General features: G+C 51.9%; 9 protein-coding genes across 9 annotated transcripts; 5 read left to right on the top strand and 4 right to left on the bottom strand.

The window, feature by feature from the left end:
• Positions 1 to 134: 134 nt before the first annotated feature.
• On the bottom strand, positions 135 to 2,574 carry TRIVIDRAFT_68697 (uncharacterized protein; the record flags this gene model as incomplete). Its single annotated transcript, XM_014098846.1, has 8 exons — positions 135 to 498; positions 566 to 736; positions 847 to 962; positions 1,028 to 1,316; positions 1,403 to 1,502; positions 1,550 to 1,983; positions 2,051 to 2,436; positions 2,512 to 2,574. The coding sequence occupies 8 exons, from the start codon at positions 2,572 to 2,574 to the stop codon at positions 135 to 137; spliced, it is 1,923 nt and encodes a 640-aa protein (XP_013954321.1).
• A 2,478-nt stretch (positions 2,575 to 5,052) lies between these two features.
• Positions 5,053 to 6,273, bottom strand: TRIVIDRAFT_47980 (uncharacterized protein; the record flags this gene model as incomplete). Its single annotated transcript, XM_014098845.1, has 1 exon — positions 5,053 to 6,273. One exon carries the CDS (start codon positions 6,271 to 6,273, stop codon positions 5,053 to 5,055), a length of 1,221 nt encoding a protein of 406 aa, XP_013954320.1.
• A 1,651-nt stretch (positions 6,274 to 7,924) lies between these two features.
• TRIVIDRAFT_124610 (uncharacterized protein) lies at positions 7,925 to 10,021 on the top strand (the record flags this gene model as incomplete). Its single annotated transcript, XM_014098844.1, has 3 exons — positions 7,925 to 8,914; positions 8,989 to 9,293; positions 9,397 to 10,021. Coding segments are annotated over 3 exons (1,920 nt in total), but the record flags the coding sequence as incomplete, so codon positions are not given.
• A 528-nt stretch (positions 10,022 to 10,549) lies between these two features.
• Positions 10,550 to 11,146, top strand: TRIVIDRAFT_68694 (uncharacterized protein; the record flags this gene model as incomplete). The annotated part of the gene is made up of 2 exons (XM_014098843.1): positions 10,550 to 10,571; positions 10,641 to 11,146. 2 exons carry the CDS (start codon positions 10,550 to 10,552, stop codon positions 11,144 to 11,146), a joined length of 528 nt encoding a protein of 175 aa, XP_013954318.1.
• Positions 11,147 to 11,460: 314 nt separating this feature from the next.
• On the bottom strand, positions 11,461 to 12,315 carry TRIVIDRAFT_48183 (uncharacterized protein; the record flags this gene model as incomplete). Its single annotated transcript, XM_014098842.1, has 1 exon — positions 11,461 to 12,315. One exon carries the CDS (start codon positions 12,313 to 12,315, stop codon positions 11,461 to 11,463), a length of 855 nt encoding a protein of 284 aa, XP_013954317.1.
• Positions 12,316 to 12,796: 481 nt separating this feature from the next.
• On the top strand, positions 12,797 to 13,411 carry TRIVIDRAFT_48155 (uncharacterized protein; the record flags this gene model as incomplete). The annotated part of the gene is made up of 2 exons (XM_014098841.1): positions 12,797 to 13,123; positions 13,241 to 13,411. 2 exons carry the CDS (start codon positions 12,797 to 12,799, stop codon positions 13,409 to 13,411), a joined length of 498 nt encoding a protein of 165 aa, XP_013954316.1.
• Positions 13,412 to 13,553: 142 nt separating this feature from the next.
• Positions 13,554 to 16,411, bottom strand: TRIVIDRAFT_83328 (uncharacterized protein; the record flags this gene model as incomplete). The annotated part of the gene is made up of 7 exons (XM_014098840.1): positions 13,554 to 14,510; positions 14,574 to 15,323; positions 15,439 to 15,684; positions 15,752 to 15,865; positions 15,948 to 16,068; positions 16,180 to 16,265; positions 16,354 to 16,411. The coding sequence occupies 7 exons, from the start codon at positions 16,382 to 16,384 to the stop codon at positions 14,179 to 14,181; spliced, it is 1,680 nt and encodes a 559-aa protein (XP_013954315.1).
• A 4,099-nt stretch (positions 16,412 to 20,510) lies between these two features.
• On the top strand, positions 20,511 to 21,840 carry TRIVIDRAFT_48052 (uncharacterized protein; the record flags this gene model as incomplete). Its single annotated transcript, XM_014098839.1, has 4 exons — positions 20,511 to 20,573; positions 20,751 to 20,874; positions 20,982 to 21,131; positions 21,191 to 21,840. 4 exons carry the CDS (start codon positions 20,511 to 20,513, stop codon positions 21,838 to 21,840), a joined length of 987 nt encoding a protein of 328 aa, XP_013954314.1.
• Positions 21,841 to 23,522: 1,682 nt separating this feature from the next.
• On the top strand, positions 23,523 to 24,479 carry TRIVIDRAFT_135899 (uncharacterized protein; the record flags this gene model as incomplete). Its single annotated transcript, XM_014098838.1, has 1 exon — positions 23,523 to 24,479. A coding segment is annotated over one exon (957 nt), but the record flags the coding sequence as incomplete, so codon positions are not given.
• Positions 24,480 to 25,769: the final 1,290 nt, after the last annotated feature.

The following is a 25,769-nucleotide window of genomic DNA, read 5'->3' as shown; positions in this document are numbered from 1 at the left end:
AAACGTGCCAACTCGCATCCGATCTATCGCATCGCACAGCATCTTAGCGGACCCGTGCGTCTAACTAGCCGGGAACCCATGACACACACGTGTAGACAACCGCCTTTTATCTCTTCCATCTTTATCTTGCGCCCTCATTCCGGTTCATAACCTTGCGGAAACGCCCAACGCCCAGTGTCGACCTGCGACCGCCATTTCGCACTTCCGAACGCCGCCTTGGCTAGTTGGAGGATCATGATATCGCTGCCGTGAGGACCCATGATGGAGCCGCTAAACGGACGACTCTCGCCTTTGTTGGTTACTCGTGAATAGTACGGCGTCTGTGCGACTGTATTGGCCATCGTTTCATCAGTCCAGCGTTTCTCAAAGGGGAAGGACGGCAATGGGGGAAATGACGCCAAGGTGTTCGAGAAAAGCTCACAGGGAATGACAAGATGCGGCAGTCCTAAAAGAGGCGCAAGTGCTTCAGGGCCAATGCCGTCGATTCTGCTCGGTGGTCTAGATGATGTTAGCTGCATGCACTGAATCCTGCAAGTAATATACAGAAACCATGTCATCAACCCACCGTGGTAAGTCATCGCGGTACTGCACTATATATGGGCCAATGGGGATAACCATAATGGTCCCCGAATCCCCGAGCGTCGACATGATGGTATCGCCAAACCATTTGTTGAAAACCTCAATGCGCTCGCGGTGGAGGGTGTAGTCGTGCTTCGATTCGTTCGCGCCAATGCCCCTAATAATCTGCTCTTTAGCACCACTTCATCTAACTCTCGGCCTGCTTACTGCAGTCATGCCTCTCCAAGTCCATGGATATGTATCTATAGCCGCACGCAGTGAGCTTACCATCTAAAACGGGGCGTCGCCTCAACATAGGGCTCGCGACCAAACTTGTTTTTGTAATCATTGCGGAAGTCCTGATTCTCCTGATAAAAGTCGTAGCAAAAGGAGCTAAAGGGAGCCTGCATCATATTTAGCAGGTGACTAAAGATCGGAGTAATTTATACTTGGCGAAAATCTTACACACCTCTTTCATATACTCTTCAAGACTTTGCCCATTGGCCTGGTTTGGGGGATGCGCATCCCAAGCATCCGATAGGCGTATCTTGTCGGCTTTGGCTCCAAGGAAATGCTCCAACATGGCGACAAATTTATCATCTAGAGCCTGGTCACCTTCGGCAGTCGAAGCAAAATCCAGAGGATAGATGATGCGCTTGGGAAATGGCATGTTCGCATTCGATGTGTTTAATGTGAGCTGAGCGATGCTGAGCAAATCGTGTAGGTTGCGATTCAGCAAGCCAACCGCAGCATAATTCCTATGCAGCAATATTAGTCCAACATCCAAATATTCACTAAAAAAAGGAGATTCTTCAAAAAAAAATCTTCATTTTCCAGGGCTTACTGCGAGTCGTTTCTCCATCCTTGCAGAGAGGCAGCGTTGGCTGAGGCTCTGATTGAGTAAACTCCATGAACACGCGCTTGCTCACGAACTCCCTCAAAGGCTGGATTCGTTACATGTAATTAGCACACTGCATGTATTCTCACTTACGATAAGAGCACTCACCATCTTTCGCAATAGCGTATTCCATCCAGTCATAACCGCTCACGCTTGCTCCAGCGCCGGCCGCACTTCCACCAGAGTCCAGATAGCCATCACCTCTTGGATTCCACGGTGCGGCCACATCGACCCATTCCCTACCGGAATCCAGCTGCGATGATTTAGTCTTGCCCACAATAATAGCTCCCATGTCGATTAGTTTCTGGGCAAATTCGGCCGTCTCAGATGCTTCAGCTCCATATAGCTGAGTCCAGGATCGACTCGACAAGGTCGTTTGGACACCTTTCAGCGACACGGCATCGGTGACGGATATGCGGACTCCAGACAGAGGTTTGCGAATAGATGGTACAGCATGATAGAGTCTAGAAGGCACCGCAATAGACTTGGACGAGCCATTGTCCGATAAAGACGACAGCGCCTCATACCTACATCTCGCATTAGATTCAGCTACCCAGGCTATTGGAGACATTTCGCCGGTTGGGCAATACATACCCATCATCAGAACCATTGATACTGTTGGGAATTACCCCAAAGGTAAATGCGTCCAAGATATCGTCATACAGTCTCCATGCCTGGTAAAGGTTTGGCCCATGGAGAAAATACGGACCTGAAGGCAAGTCTTCAAAGGCGGTAACCTCAGCTTCGGGACGCTGCAAACTGAACACGGCTCTGCTGCGGGGGACTGGATTATGGGCGAGACCAATCGTCTTGTTCTTTTCAGGCTTCTCTACAAGAATTCCACCAAAGTCAGGCTGAAAGACATCGTCTACGGTCGCGAATAGCTCCAGGATGCCCTCCAGATCGGTGTTGATCTCACTTGTCGTGAGGAGAGTGACGGGAATAAGCGCATCGGGATTGATTGTCTCCTCAATTGTGCCCTAAATGATAATCGCCGACAGTTAAAAAAACGTGAATTTTGACGACATCCCTTTGGCGGACACATCGGATCATACCAGTTTCTGAGGATGCAGCAAATACTGGGAGCCCGCTATCACAACGGTGAAGAGATTCTTCATATTCAGGCCTGGCGCTGATGTCGCGTGGTTGGGCTTCGGGAGATGAAGTTGGGGGGAATCTGGAAGCTGGTTTTGGAGCAACCGCTGCGCCCACCCGAGATATTTACTCATCCTCTCTCACTCTCAGTCAAGATAGCCGAATGTCAGTTTGCGCCACTTCAGTTGTGAGAGGAAAACATGCCGGGAAATAGGAGACACAAAACACAGCAGCCACCGGAACGCATCTTCTGCTACTTTACGGAGTATAGTGTCTCACTGTGAGTGCTGTGATTGGTTGTTTGTGCTCTGATCCCTGTTTGTGCGTAGCACTATGACAAAGTCCTATAAATTGGCAATATGAGCACTCAGCATCTGATTTCTGGAGAACTCATTTTCCTCGGTACTTGGTAGCATTTTTTTATTTTATTTTTTTATTTTCTTTTATAATCCTCAATTACATCTTCATTCTATCTTTCTCGAATTCCTAGATGCATGTTTGTAATACGCCAGTTCTCCAGTATGGTTAGTCACCAGCCTTTTCCCATCAGCAATCTCAGCTCGGAGTCAAGAGGTCTGTCATGACTGTTCCCGAATAAACACTGACGGCTCGTACATTGGGGTTCTCCAAAGCGATGTACGCAGAAAGCTGAGCTATGGCAAGCTTAGACAAGGTATAGCTGGCCTGTCCTGGCAGGTGCACAAAAGCCATGGTCGAGGACAAGTTGACAATGGTGGCCTCTTTAGTTGCCAGATGTATCCTAAAATGGCATTGACATAGGCTATGTATGCCGCACTTATAAGACGCTCTTACACTGGTAGTTAATGAACTGATGAATAACATGTACAATCTGGAAATCATAGGAAACACTACTTCTAGTACTAAACAACATGCCTAACATTTAATTCAGGGAAAAAGGCAAGTGTACGTAAATGAGGCCCATTGAGCCGGAGTATCTGGCCAGTAGGATGAAACTACTCGATTAATGACTTGGCAATGAACCGGCGATTTTCTCTCTTGCCCCTTCGAAACCCCCTTGATTCAACGCTGCTATTGAACATAGGCGACGCAGTCATGCATAATACGAACTACCAAGCGTCAGCGGTCCGATAAGCCTGTTACATAGAGCAACAGTCTTGGTATAGGAAAGCCGGCTTCCGATAGCTAACGAAACGATTTGCCAGATTATGCACAGGCTTGGTAGTGTGCGTATATGTATGACTACGGGCTAACCATAATGAATACAACTGCTAATACAATTACAGCAAGAACGTGCATAACTGCAGTTACAATGGATTACAACCACGGCGGCCATCGTACAATTATCGCGCACCCAAGCACATAATGCCGTTCCTCTTTCCCGTTTCTCATAGATGTGTACATAATCTAGACAAACAAAAGGCTTGGACTATGTAGGAAAACCAGCCGTCTGATTTTAAATCTATAGAAAACTGCGCATGTCCCAAGATAAGGCTCAACGGACCAGGGTATCTGGTTATTAACCCGAATCTGATCCATCAATCGCTACAAGTGAACAGATATCTTTAATGCATCATGCCGCATATTTCAATCATGGTTTTAACAACAGGAGTCCGAAAAGGCCGCTCAAAGGCCGCCCGGCCAAATTTTTTCCGTCAATGATACAACTCAGCAAAGCCCTCATGTCAGTTGCCACTACTAAACCACGAATGCAATGCTACAGCGATAGATTGTTTCAAATAATTACCTCAGCTTACAACCTTATACCAAGATCGTCCACGAATCCTATAGCTTGGCCGTCTAAATGTATTCCTTGCTTGATAATCGCTTATGTCATGACTAAGCGCAAAATTGGCCTCTGGAGATGTCAAATATTGGAAGGATAGAGAGGAGAAAGATATCTCCGGATTTTCGAGTCTATGCCATTGGGCGTCTAGGGAGAAGCTTTTCCTCGTATGGTCCAGAGCCGGTGGCAAATGCCGACGACCCCACAGCGCAAAGAATTCCAAAAAGGAGTCAAGGAACAAAGCAGGAAATAAAAGGACCTTATAACGCTCAGGCCGCTCATGCCACTCTATGTGGCAAAAGAATTATTATATTTGAGTGATAATCCATTCTAGTTTGCCAAAGGAGAGGAATGCAACGAGTCCTATTTTCAAAACGGGGTCAACACCACGACGGAAGGGACCTTACTACATCACCCCCTGTCTATACAGCTTCGACACGCATGGCCCCCTTTTGACTCACTCCTACACGAACGCCAAGCACACAGTACTAATCACGAGCATCATCGAATTCTTCTCTATTCTATGGATTGTCTACTCTATGTGCTCCACTCTAATAATGCAGGCTACAATGACTTGAGTGAGTCTGAATCTATCAGGCCATCCAATATCCCCTCTTCTCAGGCTCTACCGTCCGTCTAACGCAGACACCTTCCTGCTAATGCTTATCTCGCTTCTAAACAGCCTCAACCACAGTGTCCGGATGAACCAAACACGAGAACTTCCCTATCTTTGATTTCAAAGCACCGAGATTTGATTTATCATAGGGTTAGCCGCCTCAAAAGCCTCCTTTGCGTTTGCCTTGGGGGGGTAGATCACACAGCTGTTGATCCAGGCCTTAATCTCTTTTGCCGGTCCACCTGACTTGAAGATTTTTCGATCCCATCCATCGCACACGACGGCGCCCCATCCGCCAAGATCGAGACAAGTTCCGTACGAGGGCTGCAAGTATGGTTGGCCCGGAATATTGAGCAGATCGGCAGCGACATTATGCCCGGCGGAACGGCCAAGCGGCATCGCGTGCTGGCACGACATGAGCGTACGGTTACCCTTGTCATCGGTCTGAGCACTCGCTGCGTCGCCGGTGGCGAAGACATCGGGGCTTGACGGAACGCGAAGGTCGGAGTCGACAATTAGCCGTCCTTGCCTGTCCTTGTCGCCGGGAATCTGTCGCGTCAGGGGCGTGGCCTCCACTCCAGCAGTCCAGACGACCGTGAGGGCATCGATCCGCTCTCCTGAAGCCGTAACGACGCCACGGGCATCGATTGTCGCCACAGCATTGCCCAGTTTAGTCTCAATCTCGAGCTCGCTGAAAGCCTGAGCGATAACCGGGCGAGGGTTCTCGCCCAGATCAGGGCCAATAACATCTGCCTTCTCAACAACAACGACCCTCACCTTCTCTGACATCCCCAGAATAGCTCGTAAGCGCCGAGGCAGTTCCGTGGCAAGCTCGATGCCCGTGAACCCACCGCCGCATACAACAACGGTGTTTCTCTCGGGGCTTGAGGGCAGCGCCGCCAAGCGTTGAAGATGGGCCTCGAGCTCTGCCGCATCAGTGATAGTATCGATGCTGAAGGCGTGCTCGCGCAGTCCAGGGATGTTTGGCTTCACCAAACGACTTCCCGCTGCCAGGACCAGCCTATCATACGAGATGTTTGATCGCTCACCCGTAGGATCAACCACCTCCACTTGCTTGTCCTTGGTACGGATAACGTCGACAACTCCCCTCACATATCCAACTCCCGTGGCTTTCAAAAGTTCGTTCAGCGGGGCCGACATGCCAGCAGCATTGGCTTCATAAAGGCGCGGCCTAGTGACGAGCTTGGGCTCAGGAGCAACCATTACGACGTCGATGCCATTGCCGACACGGTCCTTATTCTCCTCGATAAGTCGTCTGGCGGCTAAGGCGCTGTAGAGGCCGGAAAAGCCAGAGCCAATGATGACGATCTTTCGAGCCATGGCGATAGTGTTGTATTGACTAGTTGCGAGGTTGTGTCTTGATGTGATGTGTTAACCTCTTTTGATTTTGCTGCTGTTGAACTTGAGAGAGATCCAGAAACGAAAACTCCCACCTAGCCCTTTTATACAATTTTTGTAAACAGCACAAACTGACCAAAAACATTCACGAAAACCGGTTCCGACAAGCAAAAAAAAAAAAAAAACCATACGACGCAATTGCGCGTTGCGCATCGAAAAGCCTTTGCCTTTGCCATGCCACCTCTGTCGTCACTCCCGAGTCCCAAAACGGATACCCGGGTGGCCACATGGGAAGTACACGGCCCCGTCACGATTTCGATTTGAAACGACTCATAGCACATTAGTCATGGATCCCCGAGAAGGGTGCCGCTGCTACCGTTTAGACGCCGCCGCCATTGTTCCTGAAAGATCGGTTCAATGGAAATGCAAAGTCCACCATTCAAGCCGGGGATCGCCACCTGGAATTGTCAAAATGCCAAGTTGAGTATTTGACACAAGATAAGAATTAACGTTAGCCGGTGGAACGAAAAATCGGGGTGGACAGGTCCGGCGTTACCGTAAACGGCATTGGGTACGAGAAGACGGCGAGCACCAGCACGAGGCTGCATATTACGTGTATTAAGACGAGTCAAGTTGCAGCAGGTAAGACAGGGAGAGGTTCTCCACGGACAATTAGATTGCCAGACGTCTCTCTTTATAGGGACTCTGCAGAATAGGCTCATGTTGTAGAAGTTGTTTGTTTTGTTGCTTTACGATTCGACAACATCATGCGTGGCTGCTGATATTATGCTCATGTAAAGGTAAGTACAGCAGTGGGAACTCACTTACAGTAGAGCTCACCCAGGTTGTGCGAGAACACAGTTTCAAGTTGCCCATTACGCAAGAGACTATACAAACACAGACTATTCTATTCGTAGCCCCCAACTAAGACAAAGTAAGCACTAGAAAGAGACTTTTAAACGAGCTTGAAGACCAAGACTTCTATTTTGTCCGATCAGCTTCCTAGGCAGCTTCTCGTGTATCCTAGTGCATGCATCAAGTACAGTGTCAGAGACCTATACGGGGCCGGATGTGCGCTATTCGGAGCCGCCCCCAGTCGTCTGAGTAAAAGACCATAATTATCCTTCCAATCACTCCCAATGAATTCCCACTCTGTAAATTAGCCACCTATGTTTACGAGCAAAGGATGCGGCGTAGACGAGCGCTGAGTTTTTGCATCTCCGGAAGGGCTGGTTTAAGCTTGAATCGACGGCGGGTATCCGATTTGGCGAATAGCCGGATCGGATACCCGCGGGGTCCAAAACGGTATACAACGCGCTGAGCCCCGAGTTGCAATTCACCAATTGCCCTCCTCATGCCCCTGGAACTCGAAGCCTCGTGGACTCACCCATTGCCAGCGGATTGCTACCCGCAGTGTCGTGGATATCCCCCCGTTTTTAGGGGTCCAGCCGATTATCAATTCATCGATCCGGCGGCACCAAGTTGCCGTGAGAGAGAGACACACTGAGAGAGCCCAGCTAATTTGCGGGAAACCATTCACTCACAGGCCAGCCAACACACACAAGCACAGCACAACTTGCCAATGGATCCGGACTCTAACATGTCGGCCGGTAAGGGCGGCTCCCCCAAACCCTCTTCCGGCAGCCGAGTATCACTAGCCTGCCTGCCCTGTCGAACCCGGCACGTCCGTTGTGACGCAAAGAAGCCGCGGTGTGCTCGGTGCTGCGAGGAGGACAAAGAGTGCAGCTATGCAAAGTCAAGACGAGGTGGCCTTGACCGAGCCGCTCTGGCTGCTCGCCGAAATCAAGCTGCTCTGGCTGCTGCGAGGAATGGCGGCCAGCTTTCACCTGCCGGGAGCAACGACGGAGGCATCGGCGGTGATGTGATGATAGGACGGCGTGAGTCTCAGTCTCAATCTCAGTCGCAGCTCCATGTCTTGTCGTCAGGCTTAACTCCGAGGCACCCGGCCATCGACCCCAGCCTGTATACGCCTCCAGATGATTCCTGGTCTTCTCCCAGCGTTACGCTGCCGTCGGCGGACATGCACTCTGTCAACATCACCAGAGATGCCTTCATCGATGTCTATTACAACTGCTTTCACCGCTATCACCCCTGTGTACTTCCTCGCCGGTTCCTGGAGCGCTACTTACAGGACCCAATCCGACAGGATGAACTGCGGCCGCTGGTGTACGTGATGCGCTTCATCGGCAGCATCTACCTGAGCAGCCATCAGCCGTCGCTGCGGCCCAAATGCCTAGAGTTGGAGGAGCTCGCAGCCTCAGCTATCGCCCAGGTGCCAACATCGTCATGCAGCTTCTTCATGGTTCAATGCCACACCATCTTCTCGGCCAGCATGTACTGGCGCGGCAACACGGCGAAATCAAGACACCACATGGACACGGCGATCCAGCTTGCGCTCGACATGGGAATGCACCACCGTGAGTTTGCCGCAGACCACGGAGACGGAGATGCCGTGCTGGAAGAATCCTGGCGGCGCACATGGTGGCAGGTGTACATCATCGATGCATATTACTCTGCCATCAAGCGCAACGTCAGTTTTGCTACTTTCAACGTCAAAGCCACAACAGATCTTCCGTGTGAGGAAGAAGAGTATGAGCGAGGGGTAAGAACTTACACCCATCAGATATCATTTGAGATTCACATTGCAATATTTCAACGCTAACATATGATAAAAAGGATATTCCACGTCCAAAAACATTGGATGAATTCAACTCGCGCGAGTTCATCCCCGAAGACACAGTCTTCTCATCCTTTGCCTACCTAATAGGTGGCGTCCGGGGCATGGCATCAGCCATGTTCAGAGCCCTTTCTTTGCCACCAGGCTCATCTGATGCGGGAGTCACATCGCCAAAAGTACTCGACTCTGTCGATTCCATCATCGAAGGGTGGTTGCTGCTATTGCCAGAGTCAAAAAGGGACATTTTCTCGGCGGATGGTCAGGTCGACGAGCTGATATTCCAAGCCATGATGGCTCTTCATGCGTAAGCATTCCCATACCCCCCCTCCTTTTTTCTTTCCACATTACCATCTACGTGAGGTATCCGACACATATACATGCACTAACACGACCATCTCTCTCCTCAGAACAACGGTTGGTCTTCACCGACCATTCTCCAACTGTGCCTTTGACGCCCTAGAATGCATCTCGAGCTGCTCAACCCCCCCGCCAGCAAACGCCCACTCCGACTCTGCCGAGTTCCGCCTCGTCCACACCATCAAATGCATCCGCGCCGCCGAGGCCCAGATCGGCCTCCTCGCCCTGCCCACGAAGCCCTGCAGCCACACGCCCTTTGTCGTCTGCATGCTCACCACCGGCACGCTCTCCCTCCTCGCCGCCTGCCGCTACACCCTCCGCGGCCAGAAGCTCGCCGTGGCGCGCGACCAGATCCGCATGAGCATCGGCTGCCACAAGGCCATGGCCAACGTGTGGTCGCAGGCCGGCAGCAACCTGCACGAGGTCCAGGCTATAGCCCGCGAGGTTCTTGGACTGCCCATGAGCGGCAGCAGCAGCAGCAGTAGCAACAACAAGCAACCCAGGACGCCCATTCACCAGATTCCGCCCAGTCCGGGGCCGCCGTCGATTTCAGGCCCTGACCTCGACGCATCGTGCAGCGCCGACTCGCTCAGCTCGTTCCCAATCGACAGCCTGCCAACATACTGGAGTATGAGCTCCATGCAACCAGACATGTCGTTTTCATGGTGGCCAGGCAATGAGCACGTATGAAATACCATTTCGAAAGAGAAAAAAAAGCAGAAAAAGAAGAGAGAGAAAAAAAGTTGTTTGAGCTCATCTATTTGTTCGTTTGATATATAATGAAACAATACTCGACTCCATATATGGATGGGCATTTGGCAAATTGCCCAAAAACAGTAAACGGTAATGCAAATCTAGCGGGAATATCCCATATCTTCTGGTTACATAAAATTAATAGAACTCTATACTCTGACCCAGTCAGAGAGACTCTACTTACTAAGTCATACCTAAACATCGCCACTTACAACTTTGTGTTCCATTGCATTGCATTGCAGTGAGCTTAAAATAGCCTCCCGAAGTACATAAAGTACGTACCGCAACGCAGCTTGAACGTCTCCACTTGCCGCCCCTGTCGATAAATTCCCGTGGAGGCTTATCGGTTATCGATTACCCATCCGGCCTGTAAATTTCCATTCACAAAAAAAAGTCCACCACTCAACCTTCAACCACCAGCGAACCCAATCCCCCCCTCCAATTCTCACCATGGCTCCAACACAAAAGAGAGGTTTGTCTCCCCTAAAGCCTTGTACAACCGCTCCTCCAACTAAGTCACTAACCAAAAACCTTCCCCCAGCGCCCTCAAAACGCTCCCGCGCCGCCCGCCGCGCAACATCCCCCTCCATCGACACCGACAAGTCACTCAAGGACGTCTCCCTCCCATCCACAAAATCCGCCTCCTCCTCATCCGCCCGCCCCTCCGTCCTCGCCGCCCGCCACTCAGCCGGCGTCACCAAAAAGTCCAGGCGCGGCCGCCAGCTCTCGGCCAAGGGCCGCCGGCGCCAGGAAAAGGGCCTCGAGATGGCCGAGGCCTTCATCGAGCGCACGAGCAAGAAGCTCGAGAAGAGCATCGGCAAGGCCAGGGTCGTGCAGGCCAGGAGCAAGAAGTGGGAGGACATCAACAAGGCCGTGCAGGAGAGCAGGACCAATGCGTTTGAAGCGCTGAAGCAGGACGACGACGAGGACGACGAGGCCAAGGGTGCCGAGTGGGAGACGGACGATGACATGGACGGCGAGGCCAGCGCAAAGACTGATGCTGCAGCTGCACCAGTACTGGATAACGACGATGACGAGATTATGTAATGTGTTTATGACTGGCGAAAAGATCATGGCAACATCTGGGGGACGGCCTGTTTTGCTTTCTTTCTTCTTCGTGGGACTTTGGCGTTGATGGCTTATGAAAAGAGGAACTGGCTTGGGAATATGGCAAAATCTGCAGTCATCTAAAGCGACGATGTTAAAGATTCGCCTGATGTGGATGCTTCCTTCAGGGAAGCTCTCTACTTAGTACATATATATAGTACATCTGCTTCTATTATACACGGGATACCCAAGAACCAGGTCCAACACCATGCCACCAGTCATTCAATCCGTATTGATCCTATATTCGTACACCATCACCTCTTGATTCCCTCCAAATACAACCTCATCGTCCCTCCAACCTGCCCCTCAGCCTTCTTGGTCTCTCTCGCCCCCTGCGCCTCAATCTCTTCCTGGACCTTTTTCAACACATCCTTAGCCTCATCCATCTCCACTGCCCTTCCCCCCTTCTTCTTGCCAATCATTAGCTCGACCTTCATCCCCTTTCCCAGAAACCCACTCATCTGCCGTAACTTGGTCGCCAGATCGTGCCCGCCAATGGCCCACGTCAGCTCCATCTCCTTGGTCTTCGCCTTTGCCGCCACGGCAGTCTTCTTGCGCTCCTTGAGCTGCTTCTGCCGCTCATACTCGTCGCGCTTGTTGACAATCTTGCACACGGCGAACTTTGCCGGCGCGCCCGTCTCGCTGTTGGCCGGCACGTACGGCGTCATCATGCGCAGCGACTCACCCGCCTCCAGCTTCGTCAGCACGTACCGCGTCGCCAGCGGGCCCTCGGCGCTGCCGTTGTCAATCACCATGATCTGCGGATCGGTAATCTCGTGGTCCCACGGCGGCCGGTCGCGGCCGGACCGCTCAATGTCGCGCTGTGTTGTGAAGCGCTTGTCATATCCGCGGTCCTTGTCCTGGTCTTCGGAAGAGGGACCACTCGCCGAGGCTTTGTTGCCGCCTCTGTAAGGGCGCGAGCTGCCGGCGTATGATCTCAATTGCCGTGCGGATGGTCGATATCGGGAAGTAGAGTAAGAAGATGGTATTGCAGGCACGTGCTGCAGCAAGCTCTGTCTTGAAGCTTGACAGCTGATGCTCGAAGAGAGGGGTCGGGTGAAGAAGGAAGCGAATCTCGCCGAGTCGCAGACACAGCGAGTAGCAGCCATTGTGTGTTATAGACTGCTCATCGGCATGTAGGAAGACGCAATGCCAGCAGCAACTGGTGCCGAGAATAAAGAGAGATCCAGAAGCTGGGATTTCTAGGTGGGCGCTAGTATTGAATTCATGGTGGAGGGGAAGAGAAAGCGAAGCCTCGGAAAAATATAGCGTCACAGCTTAGTAGGTTGTATGGAACTATGGACCCTTGGAGCTGCTGGGGGGGATATCAGCCAATCAGAGGGGCGTGTTGCCTAGACTAACAATTTACAATGGATGACTGCGAATAGCCTCATAACCTTCGACTCTCATACGAATCTTTTTCTCTACTCAATCTCATCCTCATCTTCAACACAACACCGCTATTTTTGTCCCATATCATACCGTTACACTCAATCTCATCTCAGCTCCTATAAATCCATCTTGCTTCATACATAGAAACTCAAAAAAAAATATGTCCACATCATCACCACCACAGCAACTTCAGCCATCATGATCTCCCACCTCCTCGGCCATCCCCTCCGCTTCACAATATCCACCCTCAAAATTACCTGCCTCGCCCACCTCACCCTCTCCCATCTACTCCAAGTCTCCCCCGCCCAGGGCCCCTCCATGCTGCCCACATTCACCGTCGACGGCGACTGGATCGCTGCCGACATGACCTACCGCCTCGGCCGCGGCGTCAAGGTCGGTGACCTCGTCCTCTACAAGATCCCCATCTTTGCCAGCCAAAACGGCGTCAAGCGTGTTGTGGGAATGCCGGGCGACTACGTCTCGTTAGGCACGCCGGGAGAGCCGGGCGAGGACCAAATGATTCAGGTATAGCCCGTTTTCTTTCCCTTTTTATTTTACTGACATTCTTGTTCTTTAAATGTACAAACCGCTGCTATACACGTGTTTGTGTGTGTATATATGCCGAGACTAAATTGGAGGCAGGTTCCTGAAGGTCATTGCTGGATCGTCGGCGACAACCTTCCAGCTTCACGAGACTCGAGACAGTTTGGCCCGCTACCACTTGCCTTGGTTCAGGGCAAGATCATAGGCAAGATTCTGCCCTGGAAGGATCGTCAATGGGCAAAAGACGGCCTCGAGAAAATAGACTCATGATTATTCGTCACTCAAAGATATCCACAACAAGACATATTACTCGTATCCACGGGGGCGTGGCTGTACCAAGTAACGCATAGCATCATTAAACTCCAGTCACCAAAACATCTAGATAAGACAATCGGCCAATAGGTGGGCAGTTGCGTGTCAAGCATGTCAAATATCCTTGTCTAATTACATCTGCTTTTGCTCGTGCCCGAACCACTCAAGTCCGCCGTCATCATCCTTGTCTCTACTTTCATTCCAATAGGCATGCGGAACGAGTCGCAGTCATTGGCTGCGTAATATGTTTTGTACAAAAGAAAGGGGGGGAGGGGGGGGAAAAACATAAGTGAATAATAAAAAAAAGCCGATGTCTGCATCTTTGGGACATGGCACTTTGTCCTCCCAGTCCCTCGGAAAAGGCTCTCTCTTCGGCTGGCATAAAAAAAGAAAGAAAGGGGGACTCTCCTGAAATAGCACGTCCTCGGGAATTCTTCGCTGAGCGGGGAAGTAAAAAAAAGTGTTATCAAAACGAAAAATCGAAGACCAAAGCCCGCAGAAACAAAAAATAGAGGATGCGAGGGCAAAAGGCCTCTTCCCAACTGACTTGGAAGCTTGGGTGGGAAGGCAGCGACCCTCGTGGCTTGATCTGGAACAAAGCTTGAGACGCCTAAAACACCGTCGCCTTCGCCATGCCGCGCTAATCCTCCTCGCAACCCAGTTCACGGTTTCAAAGCGACACTTGCAGATTATATGCCAATCGTTGTTGAGGGTTGCAAAGGCATTTAGCCCTCAATGTGCGCTTTGGATCCGCCGCTCTGGCCCAGGAGCTCGAGGCATCGCTGGGCCAGGTTGATGACCTCGCCTTCGTCCTCCTCTTCGGCCTCAGGATCGGCAACCTGGCGGTTGGCAATGAGTCGAATGTTTTCGATGATGTCGTCAGCCTTTCCAATTTGGCCAATCAGGGTCTTGTCTTCAGACTCGAACAGCTGCAGCAACGTCCACACGGCAATGTGCTGGAAGGTGGCGTCACCGGACTGGAGGAAGCGGCACAGGTACCCGTGGACACCGCCGTTGGGCTCATTCCAGTTCTGGACGAAAATGGAGTAGTCGCCGACTGACACACCGTCTGTTAGCTTCATGCTGCTGGGGTAATGGGAAGAGTTGGCAAGATCCTTACCTTTGGATGAGAGGTTACCCAAGGCAGCAGCGCTGTTGCCCTGCACCTCGATGCTCTCCGAGTGAGTCAGAGGAATCAAGACGTCGCATACGCCAAGGTTCAACAGGTGAGACTTGAGGTCGTCGCTGAGGGCGAGAACGGCGATGGCGGCCGTCATCTCGGACTGAACAGTAACAGGGACATCCAGCACCAGCTGCTTGCACTTTTGCACAGCTCCCGCTTCCAACACCAACGCCTTGTTGCGATCCGAACTAGCGGCCAAGTTTCGCAGCGTCGAGATGGCGTGGCACTGGATTTCTTCGTTGTCGGTAGAGCCCAAGAGGTCCACCAGGGGCTTCAAGAAGTTTGCCTCGATGATGGGAGACTCGTTCAGAGGGTGGATGGAAATGTTGCGAATGCAGGCGACGGCGGAGAGGATGAGAGGAAGGTAAGATGACTGAAGGAGGCGAAGCAAGGGGTGGAGGCCGTTGGCTCGGACAATGTCCAGCTGGTACTTTTCGTCGGATGCCAAGTTGCGGAGGGCCAAGGCGGCCTGGCATTGAACCTTGGGCGAGGAAGAGTCCATGAGGTTCACCAGGGACTGGACAAGCTTGGGTTCTGAGGAGGCCAGTTTCCGCCGGTTGTTGGAATCGACGGCAATGTTACTCAGGGCGGTCGTACAATAGTATTGGACGTCGACATCTGGGGAAGACAGGAGCTGGACAAGCACGGGGATGGCGCCGGCGTTGACCAGCTGTTGCCGGTTCTCGTCTATCATGATATGGCGGTTAGCAACCCAATGTAATTGCGTCACCGCTTAAAATCTCCGAAACCAAGTGAGGGGGTATAAAAAAACAAATAAAAAAGCTGATTAAAGGAAACGTACCAGAATGTGTCATGTTGAGAAGGGCACCGGTGGCATTCCTTTGAACTCGCATGTCCTTTGACTTGGCCAGTCGAGTCAAGGGGCCCAAAGCCCCTGACCGGGCAATCTTGGCCTTGTTCTCCTCGTGCGTAGCCAAGTTTGTAATGCATCCCACGGCGTTGCACTGAACCTCGACATTTGGCGAGAGCATTTGGCGGATCAGAGGCGTCAGGCCACCGAGCTGGACAATAAGCACCTTGTTCTCGGCTGCAGATGCGCGCACGCAGTAGTTAGATGGCTGTTCAGGTTGGGTCGAGCGGGAGCGCTTCCTTACTGTTGACGGCGAGATTGCCAAGGGCCGCACTGGCAGCTCTCTGGACCTCGATATCGGGGCTCTGCAGCAGAAACAGGATGGGCTCCAGAGTATCGCGATCGACCTCGCGGACATCTACCAAGTTTCGTATTAGCACCTGCGACACCGCCCTTGCGTGATGCCAGCCGCAGACACCAGCTGCCCGACACGGTCATACCTCGTTCTGTGATTTCGGCAAACGTCAAACTGGCGCTGCGCTGTAGATCGATGTTTTCCGAAAAAACCAGCGTGCTCAAGGCTCGGAGCGGTTCGCCAGAGAAGAAGTCGGTCTCGCCGCGCTGTGTCCGTAGAGACAAAGGTTAGTTTTCGACCTGACGGCAAGGGAGACAAGGGATCGAGAGAATGACGGCCAGAAGCATCAAAAGCCATCATTAACAGAGCAGACGCACGTTTTCGAGGTACTGAAGAAGGTCGGCGACTGCCTCTCGCTCGCTATCAGCGAGGGCGGGCTCGTAGAGGCCATCGCGGGCTCGCCCTGGAAACGGGAGTTAGCCAGACTCGGAGAAGGGGCGAAAAAAAAAAACGGAAAAAAAGAACAGGGCAGCGGATCAGGAGTCGCTCACCTCCGCAGCATGTCGAGTTGCAAATACCCATGGCGGCGACAGCTGGGCTTTTGGTCGACTTTGGGCGGGCGGAGAGGATGGAGAGGAGAGATGGAAGATGCTTCTGTTTCTTTTGTTGATGCTTCGCTCTGGCTCTGGCTCTGGCGGTGCTTATTAGGCGGTGGTGATGGAGCTGGGACGCTAGCGCCACCTCTAAATGGGTACCTGTGCAGCTACGGGCCAAGTACCTACAACGGCGACAACGGCGAGTGCTGTTGGCGCTGCTTTGTGCTGCCTTGTGCTGCTTTGTGCCGCGACAAAGGCCGAGGCGCCAAGTACCAGGCGTGTACCCGCCGATGGGCCACGGCAACGGGAGCGTGACGAAAGGGCGGGTCCTGAAGCAACTGCTGGTGGCTGCTGGCGCGATCGAGGGCCGCTAGAGCGAGCAACCGCAGGCTGTGTGTCCACTGAAGAGGAGACCTAAAGGCTAGGAAACGGGGACCTAACGAGAACGAGGACCTGGAGGGACTAATATGGATGCGATGATAGAGCTTGCAGAGCGATGGATGGATTGCTGGAATTAAGCCTCTCCAGCACCTAAAGGCACAGTACAGTACTCCGTACAGTAAGCAAAAAGGGCGTGAGAAGGGGCAGCGACCACGGCAAGAGGATTCGCGAGCGATGCGGTGACAATGCGTCTGGCTTCTTCAGATCGGATCGCTTCGAGAAAAAAAGGGCAAGGGCTAGGCTGGGCTGGAAGGGACTGACTGGCCACCAGAGCTCGACCGTTACGTTAGGCCGTCGTCGTGGTCGTGGTCGTGGTCGTGGTCGTGGTCGTGGTCGTGGTCGTGGTCGTGGTCGCGGTCGCAGGGGGTCGCTGAAGTCGTCACAAGCACACAGCATTGATCCATTGATCCATTTCACCAGTCGAGGCGGTACTTGCGGCAGCCATGCAAACCTCGCGCTGCGCCAAAGTACTCCCGCGACACGACCCCATGCAAGGCGGCCACTGCTTGGGCGGCATTGGGAATAGTAATACGGAGTCTGCTGGCAGCACTAAGGCAGTAGTCAAGGGCTCAGATAGGCGGGCTCTCGAGATATGCGGCCACAGTGCTGGGAGGAGGGCGTTTTAGTGGTGGCCCACAGCGGCCAGAGTCGAGCGTGACTACAAATATGTACGTCGTTTAAACCTGGAGAGCCTCAGACAGACCCGGAGGTGAGGTGAGGTGGTATCAGGTTTAGGTTTCTTTTCAGTTTTGGACGGTCCAACCCCTGCTATCGGGCATCTACGTGTACTCATACAGCACGAGTACTATGTATGTGTATGTGTCTAAGGTGCTGCTGATCAATGCCGCTAGGTTGCGATGAAACATGCAGCCTATTGTTGTACAAGATACTAATGTATCCAATGCCGCATGCCTGTCCTTACATGCTCACATGCTGGTGTATCACTTGTATGCACAACAGCGACCAGCAAGGCACTCCGTCTTGTTCACGGCGTCTATTGGACCATTTGCTTTTTTGTTTTTTATTTATTTTTTCACCGCGGCATGATTAAGTGTTCGGGATCCTACGTGTTCACGCCAGACGGTGCTATGAGAGCATGGGTATCTGCCAACTGCCGTCTCATTCGCAGCGCTTGGGGCCAGCCAACCTGCGAATCGGCGGTCTATGCTGGTTCAGGCAGTGTCTTGGGTTGAGTTGACTCTGCGTTTGAGGGGAGGGGGATCGGGATCCGCAAACACGTATGTAATGTAGCGGAACCAGTGCTGCGAGTCCAGCTGTCAAGGAGCCCATTGGCTGCGCAGTCCTACCGTCTTGGATTTTCCAAGCATATCGGCGGCTACGACGATAAATGACGACCTGAGCACTCTTTGGCTGTGGCCAGTCGAAAATTTTTCAACCCGACATCGATAGCCTCGCTTGGGCATGTTCGTGGGCCAAAAGGCGGAGATGTGCAGATGGATGGAGCTTGGCTCGAATGTTGGCTGCACCTTGTGACCGTCACCCAGGGCTCTAGCAGTAGTAGATGCTGATGAATGATGCTGTACTCCGTACAAGGCGGAAATACGAAGAAGCATTGGGTACAGTAATCTGAGCCCAGCGCGGAAGCAATGTAAGAGATTGAGGACATGCGCATGCAAAAGAAGCCGTGCTGCTGTTGGAGCATGGAGTTTTGACTGATTCTGCCTGCCTATTCCTCAGTAGGTTACCCTAGATGGACCTATATGGAGAAGAGAGAAAATGGGCGGTGGCCGATAAGGCGTTGATGAAACTCAAATGCGACTCCAAGCGGTGCGATCAATTGAGAGCCAACAAGCACGTAATTGCTAACGGCCCTCCTAAGGAACTAAAGCCAAAAGCACGCCACATACTACACCGACATGCATGCGTCGATTGATATCACCACTTCCACTTGTTCTATCTTATCGTGCCCACGGGGGAGGAGGTGCTTTGCATCGGATCAGTCAGCACATGTGCTTATGCAGCTACACACCAAACGGGCTCGCCTCACCTCACCTTACCCTGCAGAAATCCAGAACCGAAAGAAGGGTCTACGATGAATCCGGCACGGTGACGTCAGACGGGATGACTCTGCACGGGCGTAGCATGACTTACTTGCCTTGTCGTGTATCAAGACGCATAAAGTGACAGATAACATGAGACTATACACAAAGAAAGAGGGTGTGGCCTGTGTTGTGTTTGCAGTGGCTATCAAGTCGCCCCAAGTGGGCAGAAGCCGCAATGCTGCTGAACCTTGTTGCTTGTCTCGACGAATTGATTGCTGCAATGCTGCTACATGTACTCCATACTACATGTATTATTACGATGCTTCCATTTCCGGGCATGACGAATTACGTGTGTCCTTTATCAGTGGATGCGAGAGTACGGAGCACGCTACAACAATATGTACATATATGTACCTCCCATTGATGACGTTTCCTCAGCAATAAAACAACAAACACTGCATAGTACCTACAATGAAACTCACCACCGTTATCTGTTTGGATCAATGAATTGGCATGGGCCAAATACCACGCCCAAGACAAACACAACAGCCATTGACCCATCAATGAATGTCTAGACCCAAAACAGTGCATCCTCACTCAAGTAGCGCAGCCGATCGCCGTCCAAACTGCTCCTCCAGGTGCAAGCATCGGGCAATCTGGATGGGATGTATCTAATTAATTAATCTACCTTGTCTACGTACATGTACCGCCCCGTTATCTTGGCTGAAAGTTGAGGCATAGAAAAATAGCCGCAGCCGCCGTCGGTACATACAGTAAACTCATGCCATCGAGATCGGCCGCAGGGCTGCCTGTTTCGTCGCATCCGTTGAATTTGCGTTCTTTTGCGGTCCTGAAACAAACAAAAAAAGTACACCAAGAAAGACGATCAAATCAAAGCCCGGCTCCGTACATGCAGATTCGCGATTTCTGGCCTCGACACTGCACGACATCCGCCAAAGGCTCGCGTTGACATCACCACCTAAGCTTCAGCGCCTGTGACACGCTGGAATGGCGGAAAGCGCAGAGGCTGCTAGCGCTCAGCTGGCCCCCGCACCAGCTGATGCGCCTGGCGATAGTGATAGCCGACAAGCCGCAGCGTCTGGACCAGGCATCAACACCATCGCCGGTGGAAGCAACCGCAGCAGAAACACCAATTCACTCGACAATCGCAGCAATACCAGAGTCGACGGCACCGATTGCGGTAGTGGAATCACCACTGGAATCACCTCTTGCAGCAGCGGCCTCTTCAACACCGCCAGCGCCGGAAGCCCTGGATCAGCAGCTGCGGCACCTCCTCTCGGAATAGCACCAGCAGCAGCAATAGCACCAGATCCTGCACCCGTACCCATACCCGCATGTCTACCCGCATCTCCATCTGGAGCATCGCCATCTCCCGGATCTGCACCTGACCGCAGCCTTGCATCCCCTGCAGCGTCCCCTGGGTCCTCACCTCGGTCCTCATCTCGATCCTCGCCCGGCTCTTCTGGGTCTGCGTCTGCATCTACGTCTGCATCTACGTCTGCATCTACGTCTGCATCTGCAGCTACTCCCGGCTCTGCTGAATCTGAACCCACCTCGACTCCGGCGCCGGGCTTCAAGCTTCGTCCGCCGTCCATTGTGCTGCCTCCCTTTGTTGCCCCCTCGTCGTATCTCTTCAACGCTGGCGTCATGGCCGATGCGCCAGATCCCAAACCGCTGAGTCCCCTCGACAAGGAGCAGCGACAAGGCTTGGTATGTCTGGCTACCCTCCTATTGCACCCTCTCTCTCTACCTGCACCGATAGCGGCGCCATGCCAAGGAGAGGTCGCCTGTCTCTCTTTGATTCTCTGCCTTGGGCTTCCTTTCTACTCCATGTCTTCGTCCGAATCGAATCGCCGTCCTTGCTGACCCCTTCTCGCCTCTCCACAGAAAGCCATCCGGGATTTCCTCCGCAAGCGAACCAGCTACGATGTGCTCCCCCTATCCTTCCGCCTCATTGTGCTCGACACAGATCTTCTCATTAAGAAGAGTCTCAATATCCTGATCCAGAACTGTGAGTGGGATCAATCGATATCCAGATGATGCCGGCTGCTCTCTTCTGCCCCGCGCTTCTCCCCGCACCAGCTTGTGTCACGATGCTAACAGGCGACTCTGCTACAGCCATTGTATCTGCCCCTCTATGGGATTCGCACACCTCGCGCTTCGCCGGCATCCTGACCGCGACCGATTACATCAATGTGATCCAGTATCACTGCCAGTTCCCCGACGAGATGAGCAAGCTGGATCAATTCCGCCTGGGCAGTTTGCGAGGTGCCTATCATGCCCGTAGCTACAATTGTCATAGCGTAGGCTAACCGTCAAGTACCCAGACATTGAAAAAGCCATTGGAGCGACTCCAATTGAATCCGCTTCCGTCCATCCTTCGAGACCCCTGTACGAAGCGCTTCGACGCATGCTCAAGACTCGGGCGCGAAGAATCCCCCTCGTCGACGTCGATGAAGAGACTGGCAGAGAGACCGTCATCTCCGTCATTACGCAATACCGAATCCTCAAGTTCATCGCTGTCAACAACGAACACAACACAATTCTGCTAAAGAAGACACTTCGCGAGATCCAGTTGGGCAGCTACAATGACCTGGTCGTTGCACGCATGGGAACCACAGTCCTCGAGGTTATCAACCTCATGGTTAACGGGAACATTAGTTGCGTGCCCATTGTCGATTCCGAAAACAGAGTTCTCAATGCCTTTGAAGCCGTAGACATTATTCCGTGCATCAAGGGCGGGGCTTACGACGAGTTAAACGGCAGCGTGGGCGAGGCGCTGTGCAAACGACCCGAAGACAACCCGGGCATCTTCACATGCAGTCAAGACGACAGGCTAGACTCCATCTTTGACACGATCCGCAAGAGCCGCGTCCACCGGTTGATTGTTGTCGATGATGAGAATAAGCTCAAGGGGGTGATTTCGCTCTCCGACATCCTCAAGTACGTGTTGCTTCACGGCGAAGAAGACGAGTAATGGTCGGCGGTGATGGGCGCATGACACGATATCGACGGCGGAGGCTGTACACGGAAGAACGGGCAAGGGGATTAGGGATACATTTGGTGCGGCGTACTGGTGATTTTGCGTTGACGATGAGTACCACTCTGGGGGAATTGCTAGGATTCTGGTACATACTTACTTTAGCCCCTTTTTTTCTCCTTCTCATTCACCTGATAGAGTTTGCAAGGTAGGTTTCTTTTTTGGTTATTTTGGTGGTTGTTCAAAGAGTCATCGGCTCCTGGCTGGAAATTGTGTAGGTTGAGGCTGTTAACAAGAACTTTTTTTTGACCTTATCAGCTCGAGGCTTTTCTTTGTGAAAGTTAGACCGTCTGGATTCATCATTTCGTTGTATCTGCTACACCTGTCACAGGCAATACTCTGGCGGCATAATGGCTGCCTCTACTATCGAAAAAGAGGCAGAAGAGAAGAATGATGGAATGGATTCAGGGGTGTCCAAGAGGAATCGTCAAAAGCGCTGCTTTCCAGACAAAGAACAAGATCCCAGCCCCTCTGGGGCGACCAAGGTTTGGGAGAGCGCCTTCTCTTGAATAGCTTCGTTTTGCCTTTTTCTCCTATCTTTTACTTTGCAACACCTAGTACCTACCTACTTACCCAGGTACGAGCATCAGGTAACCAAGTACCAAGTACTGGTCCATGACCCGTTGCTCGGCCATTTCCACAACCTTGCTTGAAAGCATATCCCTCACCCAACTTCAAACTTCTTTCCTTCGCTCCCTAACTCTTCCATCTCTCCATCTCTTCCATCTCTTCCATCTCTGACTCTACATACTATTCGAAACATCCTACTTAGCATTACGAGAGCTTGGCAGACGCCGGCATCAGGCAATCTCAGAACAACGTATATCCTATCAAACGAACGACATAGCAGCAAGAAGCATACATATATGCTGGTGTTGGTTAATGTACCTATGAGAAGCGCGCTGCTTGGATCCTCATCTACAATTTGGCAAAGATTTACACAAGCATCTTCAGCCCATCTTGAGCTGTATTATAGGTGTATAAATCACTCTCATCAAATCAACCTTCACTACCGATCCATTATCAAGACATCATCTCATATCGCTCGGCATGGATTCGTCTGCTAGCACGCCGGCGTCTCAGTCGTGCAACCAACCTCCGAGCTCTCAGACGACGGAGCAAGCCCCTACTGCCTTGGACCCATTACGACGTGCATCGAGTAATGCATCGCTCTCATACCCTCGAGCTGAGGGCATCCGAGAGCTGCTGGATATAAATTCCACTGTGCCCACCAGCCGCACATGGACACCAAGCAGCGGAGGCTTGAACTTGCCCAGCGGCACGGATGAAACTCATAATCGAGTTCACTTTGTAGAAATGTATAATCGCCTGGCAAGCAAAGTAAGTAGAAGTTCCCAAAACCATCACATGAACTTGAATCGAGTCTAACGACCACCAGAACGGAGTGAGGCCACTAGTCGTTGGAGACCTTGATGCTCATCTTCACGGCCGTGTAAGTGACAGATGTAGTGAATGAGTAGATTGTTCTTGTTCTAATGTCTCTGGTGTTATAGAATGGTTCCTCCAGTCCTGAGAAGAAAAGTTGGTTCGCTCGAATCTTTCGAGGGCCGTCCAACCAGTCAACACCAAAGAAAGCAAACCCTGTGCCTCGATCCACGCACAAACGAAGCTCCTCGGATCTAGGGAGCTTTCTGCGCTCCAAATCCGACGCGCCCAGGGCTCTCGAGGTTCAAGACTTGGTGCGGCTGACCGGGAGAAGCGTGCTGTACTTGCCTCCAGCATTCTCTCCGTACGACCTGGTTCTTCCTACGTGCATACGCGCGACTGCACATTATCTTGCTCAGAATCCCGCCAACCGAGGCCTTTTCCGAATCCCAGGCTCCGCCAGGACTGTGAATGCTCTTTGTGATTATTACTGTGGTGAAAGCCGCAGTGGCCCTTTTATATCTAGCACCACCTATCTTCCCACACTGCCGGATTTCATCCCGCATCATATCCATGATGTAGCTTCTACTTTTAAGCGTATGCTCTCTGGCTTACCACGAGGTATTTTGGGATCCTTGTCACTGCTCGATGCACTTCTTGCGATCTATTCGCAACTTCAGGACCACCCAGAGATGTCAGTATCCAGGCAGGCAAGGACTCGCGCACAACTCATTGCGCTGGCCATTGGAACAATTGAGTCCAAGTTACAGCGTGATCTGATTTGTGCAGTCTTTGGCTTGCTCAGTCTAATTGGCCGACTTGGTGAACTATCGCCGCCGAGTGATGGCAATGGTCGACCTAATCAGTTCATGACGTACAGTACACTTGGAGTTGTTTTTGGCCCGTTGCTGGTTAGCCTAGACGACCTCAACAACTATGATATAAAGAGCTCTTCGCCAACCTCGGGCCTGCTTCTGATCCCGATACCACCAAAAAAGCAACGCCGTGATCGGCAAAAGGCAAAGGAATCCGGGGATGCCGTGACTGCTATTCCAGGATTTGAAAAATTCGGTGTTCTAAATAGTGTTGCCGAGATGCTGATTGCCAACTGGCGAGATGTAGTTCGTCAAATGAGAGCCCTGGGGACACACCGTGACCAAGAGATGGCGCCTTTGCAAGAGATGCATGCCGATGGTTATTCATCCCTCTCTGAATCGTCTGTGGCTAATCATACGGCGGATTCGGACTTGTTGGCCGTGAGAGACGATGAAGATATTGGAGAGTTGCCCGGCAAAGATAATGGTCTCGGATCGGGATATACCTCGGTAACCATCAAGAGAACAAAATCAACAAGATCGACAAGATCGACGAGGTCGACAAAATCACGAATGTCGAGACAAGGAAGTGTCAAACGGCCGTCCAGACAATCATCTGTTCATCTGATGACACCAGCTATGGAGGAGGGACACCAAGGGGAGGATAATTCCAACCTCAATCCTTTCCCTACCACATATACTGGTGATATGGCTGGGCCAGTTTCAACGGGCAACCGGAAGGTCACGCCGCCCCCAAAGCCGTTGTTTTAGGAGCACAACTGTGGAGTCCTTGGAGCTCGACAGAATGGCAGTACAACTCTACTCCATTCCTATAGCTGGCAAGAAGTCGGTCGACCATCGGCCGAAGGTATTACAACTAGTTTTTCTCAGAGCACAACTATGAAGACGATCCCCCCTCGCGTATCCTCCCGCCAGACTAACCGTTGTGGCGGCTACACAAATGTACCAGCTTCCGACACATTTTCAGGAGCTAGGAACATCATACAAACACCTCCTTCGGGAGTCCGATCCAAGAAAACACCCAAAGGAGCTAATCGGCGGGAGGGCAGAGAGGTACAAACTCACAGGACTATTAGGTCCCCGCTGTCGGACAGGCTGCACGAAAGAAGAAGAGCATTTGAGAGATTACTCACGCGAAGCGCGGAGAAGCCCCGAGGCACACAACCACCTTACCACTATCCACATAGATATATAAAAGAATTGGCAGATCCATTTTTACAGCCGGCCGAATCGGTTGAAATCATCCAGTACAAGCCAGATAATGGATCTTATGAGCCCACAGATTGTCCGCCTGCCTATTTGAAGGCCGTTGGCCAGAATGGCTCGATTCCCATGTACCAGCAGCCTGAATACGGCGTGAACATGGGGGCACGCTATGACTACCTAAGACCTGAAAGGGGCCAGAACGAGGCTCGACTGCCAGATTTGATCTCGATTGAATTAGACACTGGCCACGACACAAACAATAACAATCAAACAAATGAAGAGAAGACTCCAACAAAGAGGAGATCTGTGAAAGCCTTGGCGGCCATGTTTGAAGACCATCATGAGTCTCCGCCGATGGCTCGAAAACCCTGGGTTGGGGTATCAAATGATGTCGCCAATCCTGAAGGGACATACCAAGATAAATCAGCGTCATGTCGA

The sequence above is a fragment of the Trichoderma virens genome (assembly GCF_000170995.1).
Source record: "Trichoderma virens Gv29-8 chromosome Unknown TRIVIscaffold_81, whole genome shotgun sequence".
NCBI classification, from domain to species: domain Eukaryota; kingdom Fungi; phylum Ascomycota; class Sordariomycetes; order Hypocreales; family Hypocreaceae; genus Trichoderma; species Trichoderma virens.
Note: the sequence above shows the minus strand (reverse complement) of the source record. Positions and strands in the feature narration are given on the sequence as shown.